This window comes from Ursus arctos, unplaced genomic scaffold, assembly GCF_023065955.2.
Source record: "Ursus arctos isolate Adak ecotype North America unplaced genomic scaffold, UrsArc2.0 scaffold_12, whole genome shotgun sequence".
NCBI classification, from domain to species: domain Eukaryota; kingdom Metazoa; phylum Chordata; class Mammalia; order Carnivora; family Ursidae; genus Ursus; species Ursus arctos.
In genome coordinates, this window is record NW_026622786.1 from 50,281,584 (window position 1) to 50,307,998 (window position 26,415).

Sequence of the window (26,415 nt, forward strand, 5' to 3'; positions counted from 1 at the left end):
TTTATCCCCCTATCTTCCCCTAAGTGCTCCCTGACTTCTTTTTCTATCAAATCAATAAAAGGAAGATATTTTCACCTTTTTGTAGCTTCTCCTTCAGGCCGAAACCATGAAAATAATTAGCCATCATCCACGAGTGTGATGACCATCAGCAAGGGCTTTCTCCTGAACATATCAGAAGTTGACCAGTCCACACAGCCTTCAAGGGCTCCAGGGATGTGCCGCAAATAAAAAGCCCTTGCAGTCCTGGGAGACCAGCTTAGTCTGATGTGAGGCTTAATGAGGGCTGAATAACTGAGAAAGTGTTAAGAGATAGATGAGATTTCTGTTTTTTATCTAAAATTTCTGGCACTAGGGGTGCCTGGGTGGCTCAGTCGGTTGAGAATCTACCTTCAGCTCAGGTCATGATCCTGGGGTCTTGGGATCTAGTCCTGCATCAGGCTCCCCGCTCAGCGGGGAGCCTGCTTCTCCCTCTCTCTCTGCCTGCTGCTCCCCCTGCTTGTGCTCTCACTCTCTCTGTGTCAAATAAATAAATAAAATCTTAAAAAAATAAAATTTCTAGTTCTATCTCAAATGTGGCTGGGTTTTGGGGGGGGGGTAAGGAGCAGCCGGTGGACACCATGCCTCCAGTGTACTCTATCATCTGTAGCTCTAAGGTATCCCTTTAAGCATTAGCATTGGTGATATGAGGCAAAGGTAAGACAATTCAGACATAGTCTACTGGAAATAGTGATTCTCCCTCAAACCCTCTGCTCTTCTTCCAGACCCCAGAGTATGAGGGCCGTTACTATGAATGTGATGTCCTTCCTTTCATGGAAATCGGGTCCGTAGCTCATAAGTACTACCTTCTGAACATCCGGCTGCCTGTGAATGAGAAGAAGAAAATCAACGTTGGGATTGGGGAAATAAAGGATATTCAGTTGGTGGTAAGTGAATCTAATGGATCCAGGCAGCACGTGACATTAGAACACTGGCTCAGAATACTGGTTTGTGGGCATGTGTATTGGAAGGGAACTCCATCTCACTCTTGGCGACTCCGTTGCTTCACCTGAGAAATAGAAAGAACATACCCATGATGGCTGACGGCTTAAATTTACATGAGAGATTACAGAAATGGAAAGTAATGCAATTATTATGCCCGTTTAAGATTTTATTTCAGGGGCGCCTGGGTAGCGCAGTCGTTAAAGCGTCTGCCTTCGGCTCAGGGCGTGATCCCGGCGTTCCGGGATCGAGTCCCACATCGGGCTCCTCCGCTAGGAGCCTGCTTCTTCCTCTCTCACTCGCCTGCTGTGTTCCCTCTCTCGCTGGCTGTCTCTCTGTCACATAAATAAATAAAATCTTTAAAAAAAAAAAAAAAAAAAAAAGATTTTATTTCAATGGTCATGATTGCATAATAACACCAAGATAAAAGTTTTTTTTTTTTTTTTTTTTTTTACGTCTCACCTTGCAAGCACAAATGTTAAAGGGACCAGTGGTGTTTTAGGTTCTTTCCACTTGATTTATTTAACAGGCAAAAAAATAGAACATGGAACAAGAGGGTTTTTTTTTTTTTTAATCTAAAATAATCACATATGAAATACATATTTACTGTAGAAAATTAGGAAGCACAGGGACACCTGGGTGGCTCCATTGGTTGAGCATCTGCCTTTGCTCAGGTCGTGATCCCGGGGTCCTGGGATTGAGTCCTTCGTCGGGTTCCCTGCTCAGCTGGAAGCCTGCTTCTCCCTCTGCTCCTCCCCCTGCTCATGCTCTCTCTCTCTCTCTCTCTCAAATAAATGGATGGAATTAAAAAAAAAAAAGAAAATTAGGAAGCACAAGTAAACATATAGAACATAAAAATGACCTGTAGTATCTAGAGAAATAATCATTGTTGAAGTTTTGATTTATCTCCTTATAGATTTTTTTTCTATGTAGTTACATATATCCTTACAAAAAAAAAAAAGATCATACTTAACTGACTTCTTTGTTCTTTGCTTTTTTTTAATTTAATAATATATTGTGAATATAATATAAATATACTTTGCAATGCTGCTTAGCCTTCCACTATATAGATTTACCTGAACACATTTTACCAATCCCAACCTTTTGAGCATCTTAAAATATCTCAAGTTTTCAATACAAAACCTTAGAGAAAAAATCCTTGATCATGTTCTTAATGATTCCTGTTGCATAGAATGCGTCCATTTTTTTGCCTTTTATTTAGATGTTTACAGTGCCTGAAGAGGGGCTAGGGAGAATGTGAAGAGAGGATATGCTATGAGTGTTAAAGCTCTTGATCTTGAAAGTTCAACAGAAAAAATCTGCTTTCACCTCTCCCCAAAATGCATTTGCTGGTAGAAAATGACACTAAGATATATTCACCTTCAAAATTATGATTGGTCTCTGTCTAGGGAATCCATCAAAATGGAGGCTTCACCAAGGTGTGGTTCGCCATGAAGACCTTCCTTACGCCCAGCATCTTCATCATTATGGTGTGGTATTGGAGGAGGATCGCTATGATGTCCCGACCCCCAGTGCTGCTAGAAAAGTAAGGCTGATTTCAGAGCACTCTTAAGGAACACTGGCATCCCAGGTCTGCCTGCCATGGTCCTGGCTTTGCTGGGGTCTAGTTCAAGTGGTCCATGTGTTACTTGGGCTGGTGATTGGACCACGAATCACCCTGGACTCTTTTCTCTCTTTCAGCTTTCACATGTAAAATATTATTAAATCCTAGGGATTAAACTTCTCTCACATTTCTGGCTCTCTATTCCGTCTTTGCTCTTCATGCCCATGGTCTGAGTCAGATATTTCTCTCTGTCACAGTGAACAAACTGCCTTGCTCCTAAGCCCATCCCTCTCACCTCCAGAAGGACAGTACTCTCGTAGATACATCCCCTTTCTGTCCCACATTACTGACTTTTCCTTTCTGGGGGATTATTCTCATTAATATACAAACACACTACTATTTCGCATGCTTGGACAAAACTCTTTTCCTACCTCCCCCTGATATCACCCCACCATTTTTCTACTTCTCTTTACAACAAACCTCCTCAAAAGCCTTGTCTGTATACCTTCTCCATGTGTTCTTTCTTGAGCCCATTCCACCCGTCATTAAAACTGCTCTTGACAGGATCACCAATGGCTTTCACACTCCAAATCCAATAGTCACTTCTCAGTTCTCACTTTTCTAGACTCATCATCAGTTTTTGATGTAACTGGTCACTTTCTTTTTCTTCACAGAGCCTCCTCCGCCCTTCTTATGGTTATTCTCCTCCTTTGCTGACCATCACTCTGTCTCCAGTGCTGTTTCCAACCATCTTTCCAACCTCTTAAACTTTGGAGCCAGTGCTAGCCTTTGGACCTCTTCTCTCCATTAGCTATGCTTATTCCTGGAGTGATGTCATCTAGTCTCGTGGTCTTAAAAATCATCTCTGCTCTGATGACTCTTAATTTATATCCTCAACCTCAGCCTCTCCCAACCCTAAACCCAAGTATTCCAGCTATTTATTTAACATCTTCACTTGCACAAAAATGTAACACATACAAAGGACAACATTCTATTTCCTCCCTTTTCAAACTTGCTCCTTTCCCAGACATCCCCATTGTAGGAAATGGCAACTCCATCCTTTCAGCTGTTCAGGGTAGAGATGTAGGAGTCATCCTTTTTTCATACCCCTCATCCAACCTACCCCATAATCTAACTCCCCATCATTTCTCATTTCTTACCTGGATTATTGAAAATAGCCTCTCAACTGTTCTTCTTGCTACCACTATTTTCCTTCCTACAGTCTATTCTCACAGCAGCCAGTGTTCCCCTTCAAGGGTAAATCAAATCTTGTCACTCCTCTGCTCAGAGCTCTGTATCGGCTTTTCATTTCCTTTGTCCTGGCCTATAAAGCCCTTGATGACCTGGACCCTTGCCACTTCTGATTTCATCTCCTCTCCTCTCTATCATCTTGATGATGCTCAGACATGCCTCATATGCTCCCACCTCAGGGCCTTTGCACTTGCTCTTCTCTTTATCTGAAATGCTCTTTCCTAGATATCTCTGTGGCTCAATTCCTCATTTCCCTCAGGCCCAGCCATAATGTCTCTTATCTTAGAGCCTCTCTCCATTCTCTTACCTTGCTTTATTTTTCTTCATTATATTCTCTACTTATTTGTTATCTTTCCTCCCAGACCCCTCCTCTTGCCCCTTCTGAATGCAAGCATCATTAGAGCAAGATCCTTGCCTACTTTGTTTACTACTATATCCCCAGCATCTAGAGCAGTGACTGGCACATAGTAGGAATTCAATAAATATGAATTTGTTGAATGAATGAATAATGTCACTCCATTGTTTAAACTTTTTTATTGGATCTTCAGTCCTTTCAGGATAAGTTCTCTAATGGGGTAGGCAAGTTTCTTCATGAGCTCAGGCTTTTTTACTTCTCTGGTGTCATTTCCTCCATGTGCAGATCCCCAAATGATTCAGGCTGTTCCAAGTTTCTGTGCCTCCATCCAGGCTTTTCCCTCTGCTTGCAATGCCCTTCCACCTCCCCAGTCATGACTCACAACTCCTCTCAATTTCTGTCTCTGTCAAGGTTAGAAGTCCCTGGGGAAGCCTGTGCACACTTCTGTCATATCTCTTGTCACATTTTATTTGACTCAGCCACCAAATCTATCTCCATGAGTAGAAGAGTACTACCTCGCTTGGTTATCTATGGCCCTAACAAAATGCCCGGCGTGTGATCCGTGCTTAATTAACACTTGTATTTCATAGGTATGATTGAAAGTATGAATAAATCAGTGACAATACGAATGATATTTGATAGGTCAGTGGCAATTAATAGGGCAGTAGGGGAAAAGCAAAACAAAAACTAAACAAGCAGCTAAAGGAAATGGTATTTCTCATTGTTTGGAGTAATTTCTTACTGAAACAAACATGCTTATACAATTCATAGTCACTGAGGAGGATATCATCATCATAATAATAATCATGAGTGTTCTTAATGATCAGGTTAATAGTTACCTGAATAGGTAAAATAGGATAATTATGTTCAGTGAGGTCTATTTTTTAAGGCAAAGGAGGGGAAAATCGTGTAGGAAACTCTTAATCTAATGTGGTACTAAGCAACTGATCATATGGCTTCAGTCTCAGTATATAACATCTCAGTTCCCCAAACTGGGTGGTGGTTTTGTTTTGTTTTGTTTTGTTTTGTTTTGTTTTGAAAATCTGCCTCCCGGATGAATAAAATGGTTTTCCTTCTATCTTCTCATGATCAGAGTCATCTTTGCCCTTGGGATTTCCATGACTTTTATCAATATCCCAGTGGAATGGTTTTCCATTGGATTTGACTGGACCTGGATGCTGCTGTTCGGCGACATCCGACAGGGCATCTTCTACGCGATGCTCCTCTCCTTCTGGATCATCTTCTGTGGCGAGCACATGATGGTAAGAGCCCCCTGAGGAAGGAAGGGACTAGATCAGCTAGTGGCTACAGGACCGAGCTCTGGAGTCAGAACACCGGTTCACATTCTAACTCCACCACTTGTTAGCCAGCCAAGTGGCCTCCGGCAAGTGACTTTCTGGCTCAGAATCTCTGGTTTCTCATCTGTAAAATGGATTTTAAAGGCCTGGTGTATAGGGTTTTTGTGAGATTTAAGTGAGCTAATGTGAGTATTTCACAGAACATAAACACACAAATGTCAGTGATTATTACTGTTTCTTCTGCTTTGGCTTCAGCTCCGCTTGTCCCCAGGACCAAGGTAACCCCCAGATAATGTGGGTCTGGCTCTTTCCAGCTGGCAGTTTGTCCAGGTGGCCTAGTAACCCCTGTTACCCTGGAATACTGACCTCCCTTGTCTCAGTTTGCCCAGACATCAAATCCTATTTCAGGAGGGGTTGAAGGTACCATGGATAAAAATAAGAATGGTGCAGTCATCATGTTGTGGCTAAGGTGATATGCCAGCTGGAGCTTGGTCCTCCTCAGGCCATCAGCTTTGTAGGAGTGGACTGTTTTTAAACTCCACTAGGGTTTGATCATTGCTTCTGAAGTCTTGCAGCCCTTCTAGGAGAGCAGTGAGAGGAGAGAGAGGTGTTTGCTGATGGCTGGGGTACCTGGGGTAGGCATGAGGGGTCCTGCAGCGGTGCTGCACTGAGAGCCTTTGGCAGCAGGGCTAGGAGTGTGGGGGACTCAGGGCCAGCAGCAGCCCAGCCAGCCGCAGTGGAGGGCCAGAGTGGATTTGTGTGGACTGTCCCACCCACCTGGTCTCCAGCCTGGGTGCTGAGATTTGTCTTCTGCCTTTCCCCATTTTCTCGCTCTGCATTCCTTCATTTTCTGTCTCTTAGTGTCTTTGTATATCTACCAAGACGAACCGCTCTTGTTTTTAATGGAGATAGGGAGAACATATGTCTATTTTCCTAACCATGAGAGATATTGATATATCTCTTGACATATTTTAATGCCTTAAAGTCTTTATTTTGTCCTCTGGGGATCACCCGCCCGAACAACACAAGCCATAGGTCACATAGGAATTTAATTCAGAAGGAGTTGTTTTGCAGACCACAGAACTTCCACTGCTGAGGGTACAAGGCCTTTCTTTGTGTTCCCATAGCATCCTGTTCTTATGGCTGTGAGAGCCCCTATGGATGGGCTGATAAAAAATGAGCTCCTTTGGAACAGAGATTTTTATCTTACTCCTTCTCGTATGCCTTGAGTCCAGCATGATGCTTGGTATACAAAGGTGGTCAGCAGGATTGTTGGAATGACTGACTTAACTGTAGAATTGCTTTGCTCTCCGTGATGTCATTTCTCATTTTGGTTTCCCTCAGGATCAGCATGAGCGGAATCACATAGCAGGGTACTGGAAGCAAGTCGGACCAATTGCTGTTGGCTCTTTCTGCCTCTTCATATTTGACATGTGTGAGAGGTGAGCAGGTGCCTTTGGGATCCTGGGCTGAAATGTGCATCCCCGTGTCCACCCCAGCTCCTTGGGAGGAGGATTCAAAAAGAGGAAGGGTGGTTGGGGAGCCTGTGGGATGGAAGCACTAGATGTAGTCACATCCACAGATAAGGATTGGGCTGAAATCAAAGACAAAGTTCTTTCTAGATGAAAAATATTTGTGCTGGTCCTATCCTTCAAACTGTTTCTCTTTAAGTCTGTGAACTTTTCTTAGTCTAAACACAGCCCCCACCCTTCTGGCTGAGAAGCAGAGGATGTGTAAAAAGGAAAGTTCCCCATTGCCTCTGTATTAATTGTATCTTTCCATCTCGTTTTTCTTTGTAGAGGGGTACAACTCACGAATCCCTTCTACAGTATCTGGACTACAGATGTCGGAACAGAGCTGGCCGTATCCTTCCTTGATGGCTTCGGGGTTTCATTTCTTCCCATAGCCCAGATCATTTTCTAAGTCCTGCTAATGTTCTTCATGTGTGCTCAGCCAGAGCTTTGATCCTCACACCAATGATAATGGCACAATTAAGGGAAATAATAAGAAGAATTAATGGTTGCTTTTAAGCCCGGTGAGAGCAGGCAAAACGAGGAAGGTGCAGCGTATCCCCATGGCAGAGGGATCCGAGTTGCTTGTCTTACCGCAGCCTGTCCAAATGATCTATTATACACTTGTTTACCGCAGACTCAAGCATGACTAGCTTTTCCCTGGAGCCAGCAGGTTCATCTCTGGGCCCCTGTCGGAGATCCTGTTTCTGAAGTCCTCTGTGTGCGAGACTTCTTACAGTGACCTTGGTGTGCCAGCGTAGCACGCTGCTGCTATTCATTTCTGAGACCACATGGAGATAAGGCTAAGGTGATTAGTTCCAGAGGAGTTGTCGAGGCTTCTGGTTGGTTGGCATAAACTCTCTGAGTCATCTTCATGAAGCAGAAGCGACAGTCTTAGCTTATCCCCTTTACGATGCTGGATTTAAATATTTTATCTTCCTGAATAATATGTTAAGTGCTTTGGGAGAAAAAGACTGTCCTCTGTAGTGGAGAGAAAGGCTGAAGTTGTATTATTTCTTGATGAATAATATCTTGTTATGTGCTGCTAAATATACTTTGGCCATGATGTTCGTATGGGCTTCTTAGTATCACAAGAACTTTGTGAGCAAACTGATTCGGTAGTATCATTACCTTAAAGATGAGAGAGTTGAGCTCTCCCCTATTCCTGTCCTTCCTCCCGAAAATGTTAGCTGTACAACACGGGAAGTACTTACAACGCTAAGTCTACTTCAGCCCTTTCATTGTACATGTATGTTGAAGGTCCAGGGAGGCAAATAAAATGTCAAGGACTGTAGCAAAAAACTATATTCCCTTCATTCTGGGGTACTGTTGGCTTTAGGAAAGAAGGAGAAACTGCATTAAATATATTATTTAGTGAACTATACACACCGAGTTCACACTTGTTAAAATACCTTAAAATATGCAACTTGGGGTAGAGTTGTCGCAGAAAGGACTTAGGTTCAGGTCACCTGCCTCCTCATCCAGCTCAGTGTACCCCAGGCCTTGGTGATTCTCAAGCTGAGCATTCAAGATGGGTCTCAGAGTTGCCCTGATCAGTTTCAAAGTGTATACTGCCCTCATCCTCATTTCTCACCTTTTCCATCTGTCCTTCTGCTCTCTGTTCCATTTGCCAGTATTTTTCTTGTGGTGACAGAAAATTGCAAACAGAACTTTATCTCTGGTTTTACTTCAAGGCCTTCCGTCCCATGCCCAGCATCCTTTGCAGTTGCTATTCCCAACCCCCATGTGATCACCTCCTGCTTCCACGGTGTCTCAGTCTCCTAAAAATCCAAGGACTAGCCCACTGGTTCTCAAACATGATTATACTTGGTTTCCTTGCTCTTGGAAGATCTGATTCTATAGATCTGCCATGGAACCTGGGTTATATTGTAACTCTTCTGGTTATTTTAACGTAGCATTCTACCTGATCAGTCATTTGCAAACAATACCCAGTATTAAAGCGCTTTTCAAATGTATTATACATACCGATCTCCTGGGAAGCTTGTTAAGAGGCAGATTCTGATTCAGTAGGTGGGCCCTGAAGTCTGCATTTCTAATAAGCAAGACTCTATTCCTCTTCTCACTTGCCTCAGAAAGCAACTTGGAACATTCCACTCTGTTGTACTTCTGTGTCTGGAGATCTCTATTGCTGGCTTTAGAATGCCAGGTTTTAATATTTTATCCCCGTTTGGAGACCATGGGTGTCGTTGCCAACCGAGCTGAGAAGTGTTTGTGTCGTCAGCGAGCCTGCCCTTTCCTTCACTGGAAACCATCAGATGGCCTTCATCATTGTGGCCGGTATCTGCCTCTGCCTCTACTTCCTGTTTCTGTGCTTCATGGTGTTTCAAGTGTTTCGGAACATCAGTGGGAAGCAGTCCAGCCTGCCGGCCATGAGCAAAGTCCGGCGGTTGCACTACGAGGTGAGCAGACCTTCAGGCTCGTGTGGTGTAAACACACACCACACACCGACATCTGGAGACGAGAAGCCTTTATTTCAGATACACGTGGAGAGAGTCTCCTGTCACGTAGGATCTCTGGGCAAAATAAGAGGCTAAATCTGGCTGTGAGACACAGGTAGCCGGCTCCTGCAGATCTTGGAGTTCTCTGTGGTATATCCGTCTTTCTGTCCTCGGACGGGTGAGCTTGTTCAGCAGGTTCTTCGGCTTTGATGGGATGTGGGTGATACCAGATGGGAGATTTGACTAGGGTGGAATCAGGGCTTTGGCTGGGGTGAGGCTTTAGGTAAGGTTTCCTTGCCGAGAATCAGCCTGGAGCTGGGGCTTCAGCCCAGGTGATCTGATTTTTAGACGCTAAGAGACCACATTTCCCCTAAAATATCCAGCAGGTGATCAAATAGAATTCAGTAATTTCTGTTTATAGATTATGTGCCGTATTCAAGAGAAAACACTCAGCATCCTCCAATCTCTAATGCAGGCAACACATTCTTAATTTTTCAAGGATCTGTTGGACTCATGCCTAAGTGGCTGTCCTTGGAGACATGGGCCTAATTCCTCTTGTGAAAAGAAACAGAAACTGCAGAACGCCAGGGTTTTTATATGCAGTGGATCTGCACGTAAGAGCCCCTGCATAAGAGGTGTTTCTCCCTGAAACACGGGTTCTCTGAAATCCTGCTCTCAGCGAACCCTGGGCACTTTCTGAAGCTTTGCCTGTCTCCAGAGCTGGAGTGACACATGAGAAAATTCAACCAAATCCACTTCATGTTGATTAATATGCACATTTCTTTTTGTTCACTGGAGCAGAATTTTATTACAACCGCAGAAAACTTGGATTTGGTGACTTTGAACCCTTGCAGAGAAGCATAACCAGCTTAGCAGGGAAATTAGCAGCCTCACAACGTGCTGTGAATATAATTTCCCAGGCTCTGGTATCACTGTTTCATGAGAGATAAGAACATAAGAAATATTTGGCCCAATAAATTTTTCAACCGCCTTCACCTCTGCAGGAGAAATGTTACTATGTGAAATGATTTTACTAGTCCCTCTTAGGGATTTTGTTTTATAGAATTTTTTTTTAATTGGTTTTTTACAGATTTAAATATATTGAGAAAAGGATTAGTGCTAGCCAGGAGAGTGGTAAACTACTCTTTCTCTCCTTCCTAATAGGGGCTGATTTTCAGGTTCAAGTTCCTCATGCTGATCACCTTGGCCTGTGCTGCTATGACTGTCATTTTCTTCATTGTTAGTCAGGTAAGTGGGCCCTGAACGGTCAGGGTGAGAATGCCCCTGGAGGGGTGCCTCCACTCTGCACAGAAAATTCTAGAGAGCTGCTGAGGAAGGAGCAGGGAGGCTGGTTAGCTCCTCAAGCCATGTTTTTTAAGGTTGTTCCACTCTGGGACTTAACCACCTGGCCAGAGGTGGATGGAATTTTCCCTTTCCACACAGCCTCGTAGGAGGAAGAAAGTTGCTACATAAATTAAGAGCCTGCAGCCAGATTGAAGGGCACTTATTTGATTCACTTGAGAGAATACACTTTTTCAGCCCTATAGCAGAACACCAACAAGCAAGTATTAGTTTGACTTGATCTTTATCTCGCATGAACATAGATCCTTTTACAGTCCATCAGCCATTCTTTGTAATAATTATATTGCCACTGAAACATGAAATACAATTCAGAAGTCCCCTTGACAGAATCTTACCTTTCTGCTGGTTATTTCCAAAACTCAAAATTTTGCTGTACTTGAAAACCTCAATAGTGGTAATAATTTTACAATGTTGGCAACTGGCTTTGGAAAGTGGAGAGAACTGTTTAAATCTGACAGACAACCTATCTGCCATTCATTTGAGCTTCACAAAAATCCTGTCAGTAAGTGGGGAGGTAGGGGTTGTCATCTCAGTTGCTAGGATATGAAATCGAATGGCTTTAGAGACATTTCCCATTTGTGCTGTTTTCCAGCTGGGTGGGATGGTGGATGGATTACTTAACAGTTCTAAGGTTTAGTTTTCTTATCTGTAGAATGCATGTAATAATAGTACCGCCACAAAAGATGGCCGTAAGGACCACAGGAAGTAATGCTTGCAAAGTGATTTGCAGAGTGCCTGGCACATCGTGGGCAGGAACAGGTGTGCTCTTGTAAGTAACAAGAGGAGTGAATGTTGTACGAAAGGACATTCAGTAAGTTAGGGACCAGAACCCAGACTTTTTGACTTTTTTTTTTTGCCAACTGTTCTGTCATCCTTGTATTTGGCCAAAACTAAGAATGTTAGTAGTGCAGATGGAGCTTTAGGACTGGACTTGTCTCATTGTGCTGGCTCATTTTCTTCTAGTAGAGGGGCTGCTGTGCTTTTTTTGTACCATAGACCCTCTGGGCAACTTGCTGAAGGCTATGGGCCTCTTCTTTGAATGTTTTTAAATGAGTAAAATACTTTGGATTTCAAAGATATTTGCAATTATACATGTTACAGATGTTACAGACATGTATCTGTAATTGTGATTGCTATGAAAATGTCGTGATTTTATGGGTAACAAAATATACAGGTAGTGCTAATGCTAATATTAATAGGACTTTGTTTTCTACATTCGTAATTGAAAGAAATGGTAACTTTCAGTTAAAGACTGGTGAAAATAAAGATACAGTTTTTCTCATTCCAATTCATGGACCCTTGAACTTGATGCAAGGACACCCAAGGGTGCCTCTGAGCCACGTTAGGGGCCCCTAGAGCCATGTGGGCTCTGCCCACTGGGCAGCATGAGTGTTGCTGTTGAAGGCTGACATGAGTGTGGAAAACAAACAAAACAAATAATACATATCTGTCTTCGAAAGTTCTGCTTCCCACATCTGCTATGACCTACACCAGCGCTGTTTCTATCAGACTGTTTATAAAACTGAGGAAACTTCAGTTGCCACTCCAAATGCAGTAACATATTTCAAATTCTGAATGAGTTTTTTATTCACCCAGCTGAGGCTCAAACAAGGGTATCCGAGGGCTGACTTATCCTTTGGCTGATTCCTTCATGTGACCCAAGTGTCCAGTCCTCCAGGGCCTCGGTAATGTGCTGGGACACTTCATGTGGCCAGTTGGGTGAGTCTGGGAGAGCAGGGCGCACTGCTTGGACAAACAGACGCTTCAAGTAAGCTGGGCTGAGGAATGAAGGCAATCCCAGATAGTTCTCAGGAGGGCAGAAACAAAGGGCACTTTTGGTCTTAACACGTGTCTCTGCCACCTCAGAAAGCTGCCGCCACGCTCCCACAGCCCCATGCCGCTTACTCACCTGGCTCTGCAGAGAGTCCCTTCCACCTAAGTCAGGAAGGGAAAGCTAGCTCATCTTTAAGGCAGCCACATGTTGCCTGAATTTAGCCTTGTCTATGTTACATCGGGCACCATTTTCAAGCAAGGGAGGCCAGTTCTTCCAAGGAGCAGAGTTTGTGGCTTTTCTTTGGAGAAAAAGATTAATATTCCATTGCCCCAGTATTTTCTAACACGGCTCCAGCCTGTGGCTGGCTTTTTATATCTGCCACAGCGACAGTCAGCCCGGAGTGGATTTCAACTCCAAGGGGGTAGCAGCGAGTTCTTTTGGATTCCATTAGCTCCTCACATTCCTCCTGCTGGGTTATTTTTTTAAGGTTTATTTATAGATATCTAAGACGTTTTCAGGCATAATTCTCAATGTCCCAGGTACTGTACTAATATAGTCATCAGAGGATTTATTTTTTAATGTCATTTTGGAATGTCTCAGCAATGAGCTCACCTGAAAGAAAACCTATTGGGTAACTTTTTGAAATAGATCCCAGCCTTAGGTAAAAGGAATGTATTAAAACTCCCATTATACTCTTGGGCTTGCTGAGAGAGCTTGCATTTAAGCCCCATGAAATATAATGCGAGGGGATCTCGCCAGGATATTGAAGCTCTGAGGCCAGGAATGAAGGGCCCACAGGAAGCTGTGGAATGCAGTGACCTTGAGGCTTTGTAGCTGGGTCCTGAGGGGCAGTCTTTTAATGCCTGCCATTTTAATGGCCTCAGTCATAGCAACCGAGAGATGGTACATCACAGTCTGGTATTTTAGCCCCTTCCCTCTGGAAAAGAAAGAGGCGTTCCGTTTAGAGGTGGCGGGCAGTAGGGAACAGAAGTGCAATGCAGGGGAGAAGGTCACCAACCTTCACTAAGGGGACCCCCAGGTGCCTGACATTCAGGTCAAGCCACATGCAGCAAACTCCCAGAGAGCCTGTCCCCAGCTCTTTTTTGTGTGTGTGATCACTTCATTCTGTTACTCACAGAGGAAATGTTTCCAGTAAGAGAGCCTGTGTCTGGGATTTGGAAATCTTGTTGTTAAGTGGAATGTTGGTTGTCAAGACTACTGGGTGTAAAGGGATTTGACCTTCACTTGGCTCCAGGGGTATAATTGGGTGGTTTCACACAAAAGTAAATTGTTCAAATGTTAAATCAGGAAAAACAGGGACTTTTAGAAATAAGACTTATGCAGAGGGAAGATGATTTTCTTTTTTTTCTTTTTTCTTTTTTGGTTGGGGCTATCTGATTTTTTCCTGGGAGTTAAAGTGGGGTGACTGTCACCTCACTGCTTTGGCGTTCATAAGATTTCGCATTGACAAGGCCTGCTCTGTTGAGGCTGCTTACTGTGGTTCATGTTGGTGGGAACATGCTCAGAACTCAGGAGGTCCCAGGCGGGAATAACTGAGAGAGGAGACGGGCACGCACCCACAGTCGAGTGACTCTCTGTATACAGCTCGTTTGTGCAAACTCAACTCTTTGCTCTCAGCAGGAAATAATACATTTAAGGATTACAAATTAAATAGTATGGGTAATTTTGCAACCTCATGCTAAACAAGGTCTAGGCATCTCATAACAAACCTGAGATGGGAGCATGAATCTGCTAGTTCCTCAGACCATCTGAGCACCTGTGTACCCTTCATGGTATGAGCATCTCATTTCAGTGGTTCTATTGTAAAGTTGTATTTTGCATATATATCCAGTTTCAAATACCATACGTTACTATGTCTAGGATATATAGTACATCTGTATTACTCTATGGATTTGAATATGCAAACCTGTGTGTGTGTGTGTGTGTGTGTGTGTGTGGTTAATTAAGTGAATTTTCAAAGGAAATTTGATCTTCCACAATAGTTGCTTCATATGTTAACTTAATAGACTCACCACTGTTTAAGATAATATTCCTACTCTCATAGTACATAATGGTTAAGAATACCTTCTTTTGGAGTCAGAGCCATGACTTTCTGTCTAAGCGATCTTGGGTAAGGTAATGTACTTCACTGAGGCACAGTTTTCCCCTGTTGGGGAAATATTACCTGCCAACCTCCTAAAGTTGGGTAGAAATATTGGGTGTTGGGTGGAACTATTACCTGCCAACCTCATAAAGTTGTTAGTAAGACTAAATAATATCTTCCATGTAAATAAAGTTCTTACTGTAGTGCTTGCCATATTAGGATTGAATAAATGTTAACTATCATTACCCTTATTATTTTGAAAAGTCTTAGTTTTGCCAATATCTGCATTAGAGAGCAATATTTAAGTGAAATAATACTTATTAACCATTGGCTTACTTTTAAGTACAATTATCATTCTTTACTATGGAATGCAGTATTTTCTCTTTACTTTGCCATTAGATATTTCCTTTGAGTGGCTGTTTCTATCCTCCCTTTCTTTCTTTCTTTCTTTTTTTTTTTTTTAAAGATTTTATTTATTTATTTGACAGAGAGAGAGACAGCCAGCGGGAGAGGGAACACAAGCAGGGGGAATGGGAGAGAAAGAGGCTGGCTCCTAGCAGAGCAGGGAACCTGATGAGGGGCTCCATCCCAGGACTCTGGGATCACGCCCTGAGCTGAAGGCAGACGTTTAATGACTGAGCCACCCAGATGCCCCTCTATCCTCCCTTTCTACCTCCATGTACTTGCACTGGCATTCCTGCACATGCCTGTACTTCTGTCCATATTCATTCAACAAACATCCATCTGTCGAATACCATTGTGAACCAGGTGTACAGGTTGGCGTTTCCTTAAATTGTTCATGCCAGGCCCAACAAGAATCAATTTCAGCAAAATTCAGTCCTGAGTATCCCCAGCTTATGTCATAGGAAGGAGGGTCTCTTGCAGAAGAGAGACCTATTGAGGGGCTACTGCCTTAACAGAGTAGAATAAAATTACAGCTGCCTTACTCCATCGTATGTGTAGTTCACCCAGCCCCGCCTCCCCTCCTTCCTTGCATACAGAACGGTTCCCTTTGTTATGACAGCAGGTACATATATTTCCAGGAATTATCTTAAGACTTCCTCTCCTCTTCCATTATATGCATTAAGATCATCTTAAGTGTGCCCTAAGTACTATAATTTTTATAAAGTTAGGGTATTCTGTTCTTTAAGAAGAGTGACATTTGGAGACATTTCTAAGAAGTTCTAAGTAGCTTGAAAGCTCATACATTGTTCTAAAATCAGTAATGGTTATGAAATTCTTCTTTGCCAAAAACTATTCCTGAGCACATCGTATCAAGTGAATTATTTCTGAAAATAAGAGTTCGTGATAGTAGTTTACACATCACAAAAATGAAAAATTATGTATTACCAAGGCCAAACTAAAATTGGTAAGTCTGCAATTAGTTAAACTAATTAACTGACACTCCAGGTCTTTCAAAAGGAAACACCTGTACTTACAGTTTTATTATGCCTGGGGCCCCAGTGGGTCATGGGCTATAAAGGTGTCAGGTGAATATAGACCCATTGCCTCATGAACAAGAGGTGAAATCCACCTGCTTGTTAAAGTCATTAACATTTAGATATAACTTACCATCTTACACTTTAGCTCTAGAAGGGGCTGCTAGAGATGGTTTACATAACCCAGTCTCATTAAGTTCTCACAGGGACATTTGTCCAGTATTCTTCTATACTCCCATTTAAGATTTCCTGTAGCAAGCAGAAGTGGTCAGAATCATTTCACTGATCTCAGAACTGGCACAAATTTTTAGTCCCTTGGCTCAATAGTTCTGTTTACAGCTCTTAGTGTAATCCATACGTCATCAGACAGCCCTCAAAACAATGATCAAGTCATTAACATAGGAAAAACAGCCTCAAAACATTCCTGGAGAATTGTAAAGGGTGTGAAAGCTTCATAATTACCTTCATGAGTGACATTATATGGACATAAGATTTATTGTTTATTGTCTTAGGAAATTTCTAGAAACATTTTTACTTAATTCTCCTCAGTAACCCTGCAAGTTTCTATTTTGTACTTTTTTTTTTTTTTAAGATTTTATTTATTCACTTGAGAGAGGGCGAGCAAGCAAGAGACAGAGCACAAGCGGGGGAGGGGGCAGAGGGAGAGGGAGCAGCAGGCTCCCTGCTGAGCAGGAACCCCCGACTTGGAACTCCATCCCAGGACCCCGGGATCGTGACCTGAGCTGAAGACAGATGGTTAACCGACTGAGCCACCCAGGTGCCCCTCTATTTTGTACTTAAACAAACTGTAGTTCAGAGTCTTAATCTTCTCTTACAGTAAACAGAAAATGAGTGGTGGAGTCTGCATTTGAATCCTGGTCTCTGGCTCCAAGCCTGTGTCTTTTCTGCTTCCCCACACTGGCCCACTAAGGAAGGCTGCTCTTTCATTTGCTTATTTAATCAGCCTGTTTTCACTGAGCCACTGTGCGGCATCAGGCACCAAAGGTCTATGGCAGTAAACAAGTCAGAAGTGGTCTCTGCCTGCAGGGAGTTCACATCTAGCTGGGAAGACAGACCGCAGAGAAGGAGTTGTAGTTGTGGATAAGTGGGAGACTCAAACTCAATTTCTTTAAGTTAGGGATAACTATGTACTGTTATTTAAGAGATACTCCCTGGGTGATTCTGATGTGCAGCCAACATGAGAACCACTGACTTTGTACCTGACACACAGTAAACCCTAAATGAACCTAATTCATACTAGTATGAACCTAAATTCATACTAGTATGATTTAGATTTAAAAAGGCGTCCTAGGGGTGCCTGGCTGGCTCAATCGGTTAAGCATCTGCCTTTGGCTCAGGTCAGCATCCTAGGGTCCTGGGATGGAGCCCTGCATGCATTAGGCTCCCTGCTCAGCAGGGAGTCTGCTTCTCTTCTCCCTCTGCCCCTTCCCCCACTCATGCTCCCTCTCTCTCACTCCCTCTCTTTCTCAAATAAGTAAATAAAAAAATCGAAAAAAGAAAAAAAAGGAGTCTTACACGGCCCTTTACTTTTCCCCTACATAGAAGACATTTGGTTTTTGTGTTGGTTGGTTCCTGTCTCGGTGTTATGTTTCTTCTTGGTTCCAATTGAATGTTACTGTCCTTTTTCCATAGGTGACTGAAGGCCATTGGAAGTGGGGCGGCGTCACAGTCCAAGTGAACAGTGCCTTTTTCACAGGCATTTATGGGATGTGGAACCTGTATGTCTTTGCTTTGATGTTCCTATATGCGCCATCCCATAAGAACTATGGGGAAGACCAGTCCAATGGTGAGTTTCAGTCTCTTCAGCAGAGTTTTATTCAGAATAATTTGGCTTCAGTCTCTTCACGATCCACTTAGGAAAGGCTCTGGGTTCCCAGCACAAGGCAGATATTTCTTTAAGTCGTTGTCTCTTTTTTTAAACCCTCAGACATTGAGAATATTGCATTCTAGTCTGAAATAGGTGCCAGTTTTAGTATAAAACTTAAATTTGCTTTCCTCACTTTTTTGAGCAAAATTGACTCTCGGAGATTATGCTGTATTTATTCTTCTGATTTGAGAAGCATGATCTTAAGATAACAGGTGGAATGGGACTGGGTTCTGAGAGTTGAATATCGAGCTGGCCTCATTTTTTCCGTGCAAATTCTTGTGCAAGGCTGTTGACGTGTGTCCAGACCAATAGCTATTCAGCTGTTCCCATGGTCATCTTCTCCTTAAGTGCCTTTGATGCTATAAGGAGAGTTTGGGAACTTAGCCAGTCTGGCGATTTTGTAGATGATAAAGAACTAAGACCCAGAGAAGGGAAGTGCTCGCCTGGGGTGTCTCTATCAGCCATGGCAGAGGGAAATGACTGTCACTGCTCTAGGCCATGCTCTTAACTTGGAATAGGTGGCCTGGTAACAACAGCAGATCTGATAGCTCCTTTTTCTTTGACAACTCAGTCCCGCACTATTTGGGTCCACCCTTACTTTGCCTTCTCTTTTTCACACCTGCCACGTTCTTGCTACTCCCCAAGTATTTGATGCTCTTTCTCAAATCAGAGCCAGTGCCCTTCACTGCCTTGGAACAGAGACCAGAGCTTTAAGGTCTGCATGTCAGCTGTGGCACAATGGGTGGGCCTTGCTCACAGGAAGTGCTTACCATGTGTGTGTTGAATGAATAGATTCATACCCTGGGTCCATTTGGGCCTAACAAAACCCTACCCATCTTCTGGGCTCATTCAAAATGCTTCTTCTTTCTTGAAACCTATTCCTGATCACCCTAGTTGGAACCCAGCAAACTATATTCAATAGAATATTGTTGCCATGGGATATTGATAAGTTTTAGTAGTCAAACAAATTTGAGAACCATTGGGTTTTTAATTGGCATTAATGAGGTTTTTACTGTAAGACATCTTAATGCCTTTAATACATTAATTTTTACTACAGGTCTTTTTAAATGGATGGGAGTAACAGTGTTTCCCCAAATTATTAAATCATTTGGCCCTGGACCCCTTTTTCCAAGCATTCCTTTTTTTTTTTTTTTTTTTTTTTTTGAAATAGTGTTCTAGGAAACAGGCCTGGGGAAACATGATTATACTTTTCACATAACACTTGCTGTATAAATGTGGTCGATGGGTTTGCCCATGTCTTCTCTCTCCTGTTGGAATACTGACTCCTTAAGAGCAAGGACAGGTTCTTAAGGGTGCTTTGAAAGTGTTGATTGAATTAATGCTTTAGAAATAGGAGTTCTAGATTAGTTTTCTTTTTTATTTTTTTTTTTAAAGATTTTATTTATTTATTTGACAGAGATAGAGACAGCCAGCAAGAGACGGAACACAAGCAGGGGGAGTGGGAGAGGAAGAAGCAGGCTCATAGCGGAGGAGCCTGACGTGGGGCTCGATCCCATAACGCCGGGATCACGCCCTGAGCCGAAGGCAGACGCTTAACCGCTGTGCCACCCAGGCGCCCCTAGATTAGTTTTCATATTTCACAAATGAGCCAATGATCTTGAGAGTTGGGATTAAAAGGAGGGGGTGATGACATGAGAGATAGCGTGTGGGAAGTGAAGGGCATCTCTGTTGAGGGTTGGGGCTGTAGATGATTCTCAGCCACCATCCACCTCCAGTACTATACTTGCCATTCTGTGTAAGAGTGTCCTTCAGGCCTGTCTTCCTTCCTACTCCTTGGCTCGTTACACTCAGCGTGGGAAATGGTGGCACGTAGCCTCTCAAACAGTGGACCTCCATAACACCAGCAGGAAGGGATTCTGGGCCTGTGAACAAGAATCTTGATTTCATTTCTTGGTCATCCTGTTGGACTTTGACAGAAACCACATGGACGTGTCCTTGACCTGAGAGTGTTAAGCAGGAACCCAGTAGGTGAAGTTTCTGCCTTCCAGGGAAGTACCCCATAAAGCAGTTGCTGGACTTCCCGGGAAGTTGGAATGATACTGCTAATGGGTAATAGTTACTGCATACCGACCATGTACTAGAGTGCTTTCTGTAAACTGTTCTGGTGTTTTTTGTTATGTGACTACTGGCACGCTGCTTAACCCCTGCGCACCACTTCTCCCAGTTGTGTGATCTCTTAAAGTCTTTTAGGACCATGAAATTCTGTGGTTCTCTTTCTTCCCGTTGGCAAAGAAGAGCAGCTCCTGTCATAAAGTGGCAGCTCAGGGGGTGATTCTGTCACAGGTAAGGGGTTTCCCAACAGTGGTGAGAATTTGCCCATCCTAGCCCATCGTTTTAGGCATGTGGGAAGCCAGAGCTGTGGCCAGCCCTGCAGAGACAGGCTGACTGCCTCCCACCCTCTTGGGCCAGAGGATTGATTTGCAAGCCAGGTATTAGGTAGCTCCCCCTAGGGCTTTTGAGGCTGCTGAGCAGCCACCCTCTGAGGCTTGAAACCTTGCAGGTGAGAATAGCACTTATCTGTTCCTACCAGATTTTTTTTCTTTTTTTTTGGTTGAAGGCAGCTTGACCTGTAATTTCACAGAAAGCTCAAAAGCTAGTTCTCACCAGGAGGTCATATCCCCCAAATCCCTTGCCAGAAGTATTCCTGTTTGTTTGAGAATTGTCAGTATGACTGGGAGGTGCCACTGGCATTTAGTGGCCAGATTCTAAGGATGCTGAGTGTCCTGCAGTGAGCAGAACAGTCCCCATTTAGTAGAGAATTGTCCATCCTAAAACGCCAATAGGGCCCTTGTCGAAAAACATTCTTCAAGCAGTTAAGTGGGCAGACTCTTCTGGGACCCTGTTCCGATCATAAACACGAGTCACACAACTTAGCAGCTCTGTGATGGTAACATGATCGGCTGTGACTTCACAGCAGCCTGTGAGCCCCACCAGCTTGCTGTGTCCTTCCATTCCCACATGGTGCTGTGACCTTGTGCCTTTGGAAAGAGCTTTTCCACGTTGGGTTCTCTGATCATGGTCCTTCTCTGCTCTCCTTCACTTTTCATCTCTTCATCTGCCGCCTGACCACACGGTATCTCCCAGGGGTTATGGAGCGTCTGCCAAGATTTTGCAGCTCCTTGGGAAGAGCTAGTTTGAAATATTACATGGAAACGTGGCAAATGAACTCCTAGGGGGATACGCTGTATTTTTAAATTCTCTGGGTCTCTGGATGACATCCCTTCTCCTCCCCCAGTCTTCCCATGCTCCTTTTCCTTTGTCATGGAAAGTTTTTATTTTTAAGTTGGCTTGGGCTCCCCCGCTCCCTTGCTTTTAAGGTCCAGAGCCAAGAATTCAGATCTCTTGCTATGGAGAATGAATCCCAGGTGTGTGGTGCTTCTTGCCTTCGTGAGATGGATCCTGGATGGACCTCCGGAAAAAGCTCCTTTCCAGGAACTTGGCAGGTGGTTTCTGATGCAGCCGAAGGGGATAAGGAAAGAGAAAGAACATTGAGAGGGGTTGTTTTGTTTGGACGTGGAGAGAGATGCCAAGAAGTGTCAGGAGGGAGTGGGTAGGAAGAAAATGAAAGCAGAGGGCATAGACTTTGGCTTCTCCCTTTTGGTCAAGGAATGGACTGAGAGAAACAAAGAAGATGGCAGGTTCTAGAAAGGCTTGCTTTCCAAAGAGCATTTTTTCTTATACATCTGTTTCTCTTTTATTGTGTAGATCAGAAAGTGACCCTTGGAAATGAACCACTGAGTACCTCAGTACTTAGCACCCTGTCAGGTTTGATCAGATGGAGTGACATGAAGCCCAAAGGAGGGACTCTTAGGGAGTTAGTATCCTGGTCTGAGAGACAAGCTTCCCTGGGTGCCTCTTGAAACTCAGGACATGGCAGAACAGCTCCAGGCCGGAACACTTTCATGTTTTTAGCAGCTGATTGATGCTGCAAAGGTGTGGAGCTCTGGGTTCCATCTTGGTTGGAAGCTCTTGGTTGATTTACCATAGCTGGCAATATAAATGTTCTCATGTCAGTTATTTCATATACACACATATATGTATGTGTATACAAATATGTGTATATCTTTAATCATGGTATGTGTATATGTGTGTGTACATATATGTATAGACACCTATACAAACAGAAATACAATTTGTTTTAATTTAGCAAAGATATTTTAGACCTCTTTCTTTTAAGGACCATTCACATTTTCTGCCCAGCTCCTGCTGCCTTCTCATTAAAGTTGTTCTTTTTACCTGTTTCCGTAAGCAATTTGTGAATCATTCTGGATGTCTTCCCAGGCAGACACGAATTGCAGCAGGCTGATGTTAACCTTAGGTTGGAATGAAGGCAGCATCTCCCAGGAGTTCAGCATCGATGCTCTGCACACACAACGAACTGTCCCAACCCCCTCAGCCACCATTTCATGTGGAAAAAAAGTTGGAGCTGCTCACGAAGTCAGACAAGTCTTATCATAGCTTTCATTTTTGTGTTCTTTCGTCTATAGAATTCTTGTCAGAAGGTTTTAGAAAAAAACCTGAGAAACGGAATTCCTGACTAGATGACTATGACGAAGGGAACAGGAGACACTCTAATTGCCAACTGGTTCCTTTCTATTTCTATTCACACTAAATGTCTTCTGTCTGACACACTCATTTTGCTGGAAGCCACAGCAGCAACCCCGGGTCCCATGTCTTGGTAGCTCGCTACCACGCTGTGTCAGTTTTACTGCCAGAGGCTTCTAAGGTCTCCTGCTGCTTGTTTCACAGGAAAGGTGGCTTTGGCTTTTGTTGCTTCAATAAATGTTTGGTTTGAGTCATGAGGCTTTGACAGTGGCTGCCTTTTATTGAGGCCTTTCCCCTGGTTGCATGTTAGATGACCCACCCATGGCTAGCCTGGCTTCTTGATGTCTGTGAGCAGTGTCGGAAGTGGTCTTACCACCAGGGCTGGACTCAGACTCTGAAGTGGGTCTCAAATCCTCTTCCCATTTCCTAATGAAGATGGGAAGCAGGTGACAAGCCATCACCAGCCTAGCACCGCCTGCTCTGCTGTATGGAGTTGGGCACTTCCTGTATCCTGCCTCTCCCAGGGCTGCTGTCCGTCCAGTGTCCTGATCTTTTCTTTCCCAGGCAAAATAAATCATTTTTTCTGACTCTTCGAGTAACTGTCACCCCACTACGATAGGAGGTACCTCAGTCGCCTTCTTGGGAGTAACTTTCTGCTTCCTAAAAAGGCTGCTATTGCAGATACCACAGACTGAGAGGCTTAAACAGCAGAAGTTTATGTCTTTTCTCACAGTTCTGAAGGCTAGAAGTCCACAAAGTTTCAGCAGGATTGGTTTCTTCTGAGGCTTCTTTCCTTGACTTGTAGATGGTCATCTTCTCTCTGTGTGTCTCTCTATCCTAATCTCCTTTTCTTATAAGGACATATGTCATATTGGATTAGAGGCCACCCCTGTGACCTCATGTTAACTTCCTTACCTCTTTAAAGGCCTTATCTCCACATACAGTCACATTCTGAGGTACTGGGAATTAGGAGTTCAACAAATAAATTTTGGGAGGCTCTAATTAAGCCTATAACATTAAGTTTTCACTCAAAATGTCTAGGTTTTATTGTGTCCACCCTCTTGCAATTGCCTGGTACTCAGTATCTGGAGGTACTTTAGAGGTAGGTGGGGAATGGCTCACCCCACGCCTGGTATAAACCACCTAAATGATTGAAAGCGACTACGAGATGGCTGGATCCAGGCCACCGTGCCCCATCCCCTGGAAGGGGTCACAAAGGCCAAGCCATCCCAAGGCACTCTTATTTTCCAGCCAAGGGTTTGTCCCTAAGCCCCCATGGGGAACATGAGTGCTGCCGCGCTGGTCTGGACCTAGCCATGTGCAGTGGAGCCGGGAGGACCTGGATTGACCTGTACCAGGATGCTCTTTGCAGGTGTTTTCATGAGCACTTATCCCTATCAGATACTGCAGTGGTTATTTACATTCTTTGAAAAAAAATTTTTTAGGATTTTTAAAAATCTGTCCACCTTTTTTTAAGATTTTATTTTTTTGCAAGAAAGAGAGAGAGAGAGAGAGAGAGAGTGTGAGCAGGGTGGGAGGAATAGAGGGAGAGGGAGAAGCAGACTCCATTCTGGGACCCTGGGATCATGACCTGAGCTGAAGGCAGATGCTTAACTGACTGAGCCACCCAGGCACGCCCTACTGTCCACTTTATTTTTAACACCCAAAATGTAGGAAGGACATAACCTTAGAGTAAACCATAGTCCTTTCCATGGAAATAGTTTAGCTTTACAAATACTGTACTCTCCTTATTTTTCTCATTCTGCCATGAACCAGGCTGGACTTTATTACAGAGAGTTACCATTTGAACTTAGCTTTGAAAGTGAGTAGAAGGTTGGTTGGTATGGGACTAGAGAAAATTCCACAGTGAGGAATGAAGTCAAGAGTGTTATAGAAAGAACATAAGCTTTGGAGGTAGACATAGATGGTTTGGAATCCTGGCTCCAATATGTACTGAGTATGACCTGAAGAAATACGAACTCATGGTATGGGAGCTTTCTGGCTTCCAGATATGGGTAATGGGGTGTTCATTTTCCTTAATGGTTGTGAGGACAGAATTAGGTAGCTCCATAATGTTCAAAGACTGCTGGTCTCCCAGATTCTGTGAAACAGTCTTGAAATCATCTTAGCAAGTTTTCTTTCCTTTTACTGCAGTAGTCACAGGTACACAAGGGATTGTCATTAAAATGCAGCCAGTATTAGGGAGCTGTGGTTGTTGCTGTCTCATTATAGTGTAGTTTATATAGCTTTCTGTGTCTCCAGGATGCATTCCAGCCAGTTAAAATCTAGCAGCAAGCAGCTACATACCTGTGGATGCCATATCATAAATATGGATCCATTGACAGTCCTTAGTGATTAAATCCAATGCCAGAGATTAGTCTCATTTCACAACAGTTAGACAGAAACAAGCCCTTATCTCCTTGTTAATTAGCTGAGAGGAGCTGACACCATAAGCCGGGAAAGAGAGTTACTGCAAACTGAAGAATTCTTTCATTTACCTTTCTTAATTTTTTTTCCCATTTATTCTTCTCCTCTTCCCAACAAGAAACATACTACATTTTTGGAAAGGATTTTTTTTTGGGGGGGGTTGTTTGGTTTTTTTGTTTTTTGTTTTTGTTTTTGTCTTAGAAAAGATTTTGAGCATGTCTGTGCACTGAGTAGCAGGAGCCAAGAGAGAGGGAGAATAACAGATGGAGCAAGACCTTGGCAGAAGTAGGGGTTGATGGAATTTGGAAAGAAATGGAGGGATCCCCACTCCTGCCATCTTACTGTATTCCCACATTCACCCCCTAAAGGGGGGGTGGGGAGAGAGTTGGCCTTCAAGGTACAATAAAACTACATGTGAATGAATCATACATTTGGCCAGCCAGGGTTCCAGTGGTCTGGGTCCTCATCCCAGCTCTGCTGGGAGCAAACTGGATCACATTAGAGAAATTAATTGCCATTTAAGCCTCAGTGTCTTCCTATCTTATAAAGAAATACAGGGCATGCTGAGCCCCTAATAGTGAATAGGGTAAATACTCATCAATAACAGCTCCCTTTACTACCCATGCACTGATAATTGTGTGCTATAAATTCCCTTTCATCAAATACAGAAGCAAAGTTAACATGCTGAACAACTCATCCACGTTATTGCATGTATATGTTTATGACCATAACACATTGCATGGGGACTCATCCTTTGCTGGCAGTCTCACTGGCTGTTAGAAACTAGCATGTTTACTAAGAGTCCACATAGCCTAAAGGTTTGACAGCCTGGATTCTGAAGCCTTATTGCTCTGGTTTGAATCCCACATAACAATTTACCAACCTGGCCCTTGGGCAAGTTACTTAACCTATTTGTGCCTTAGTTTTCTCATCAAAAGAATGGACATGATGACAGTAGTATTTCTATCAAAGCACTAGTATGACGATTAAATACATTAGTATTTGTAAAGTATTTAGAACGGCCATAAAGACCAGTATGGGATTCTCATTAAAATAAGGAAGCCAAAGTAATTTGGCTCAAGTGATCTGTAGGATCATACACATTTTTTAGGACATGCTAATGAGAGTCACATTTTAAGCTTAAAGAATTAGCATCTCGAGTTCAAAACCTGAGTAGAATTACATTCTAGTGTCTATTTTTAAGTCTTCAGTGAAAGGGATTCTTTAGGTAAACACTTGGAGGTGCTAATGGCTTTACTGGGGTGGTCAGGACTTTCTTTGAAATTTTAATGAGTCACAGAGACATCCACATCCTGACAGTCGCTTTGAAGTTTTGATGGCTCACCCAGATATGCAAATCCAGAACTAGCTTTGATGGAGAAATTTGAGGCCCAGGCATTGTGCTAGACTGAGGAGTGGGCTAGAAGTTGCAGCAGTGA

The 26,415-nt window shown here is 43.3% G+C and overlaps 1 protein-coding gene across 1 annotated transcript in view; it reads left to right on the forward strand.

Moving 5' to 3' along the window:
• WLS (Wnt ligand secretion mediator) overlaps nucleotides 1–26,415 on the forward strand; it is a 98,791-nt gene that overhangs the window by 69,820 nt on the left and 2,556 nt on the right. Inside the window, exons 4-11 of the mRNA XM_026497839.4 lie at nucleotides 762–923; nucleotides 2,388–2,524; nucleotides 5,242–5,410; nucleotides 6,791–6,888; nucleotides 7,246–7,309; nucleotides 9,234–9,377; nucleotides 10,581–10,664; nucleotides 17,749–17,902. Of these exons, the coding sequence (XP_026353624.2) occupies nucleotides 762–923; nucleotides 2,388–2,524; nucleotides 5,242–5,410; nucleotides 6,791–6,888; nucleotides 7,246–7,309; nucleotides 9,234–9,377; nucleotides 10,581–10,664; nucleotides 17,749–17,902 (1,012 nt within the window). The remainder of the gene's footprint in view (nucleotides 1–761; nucleotides 924–2,387; nucleotides 2,525–5,241; nucleotides 5,411–6,790; nucleotides 6,889–7,245; nucleotides 7,310–9,233; nucleotides 9,378–10,580; nucleotides 10,665–17,748; nucleotides 17,903–26,415) is intronic.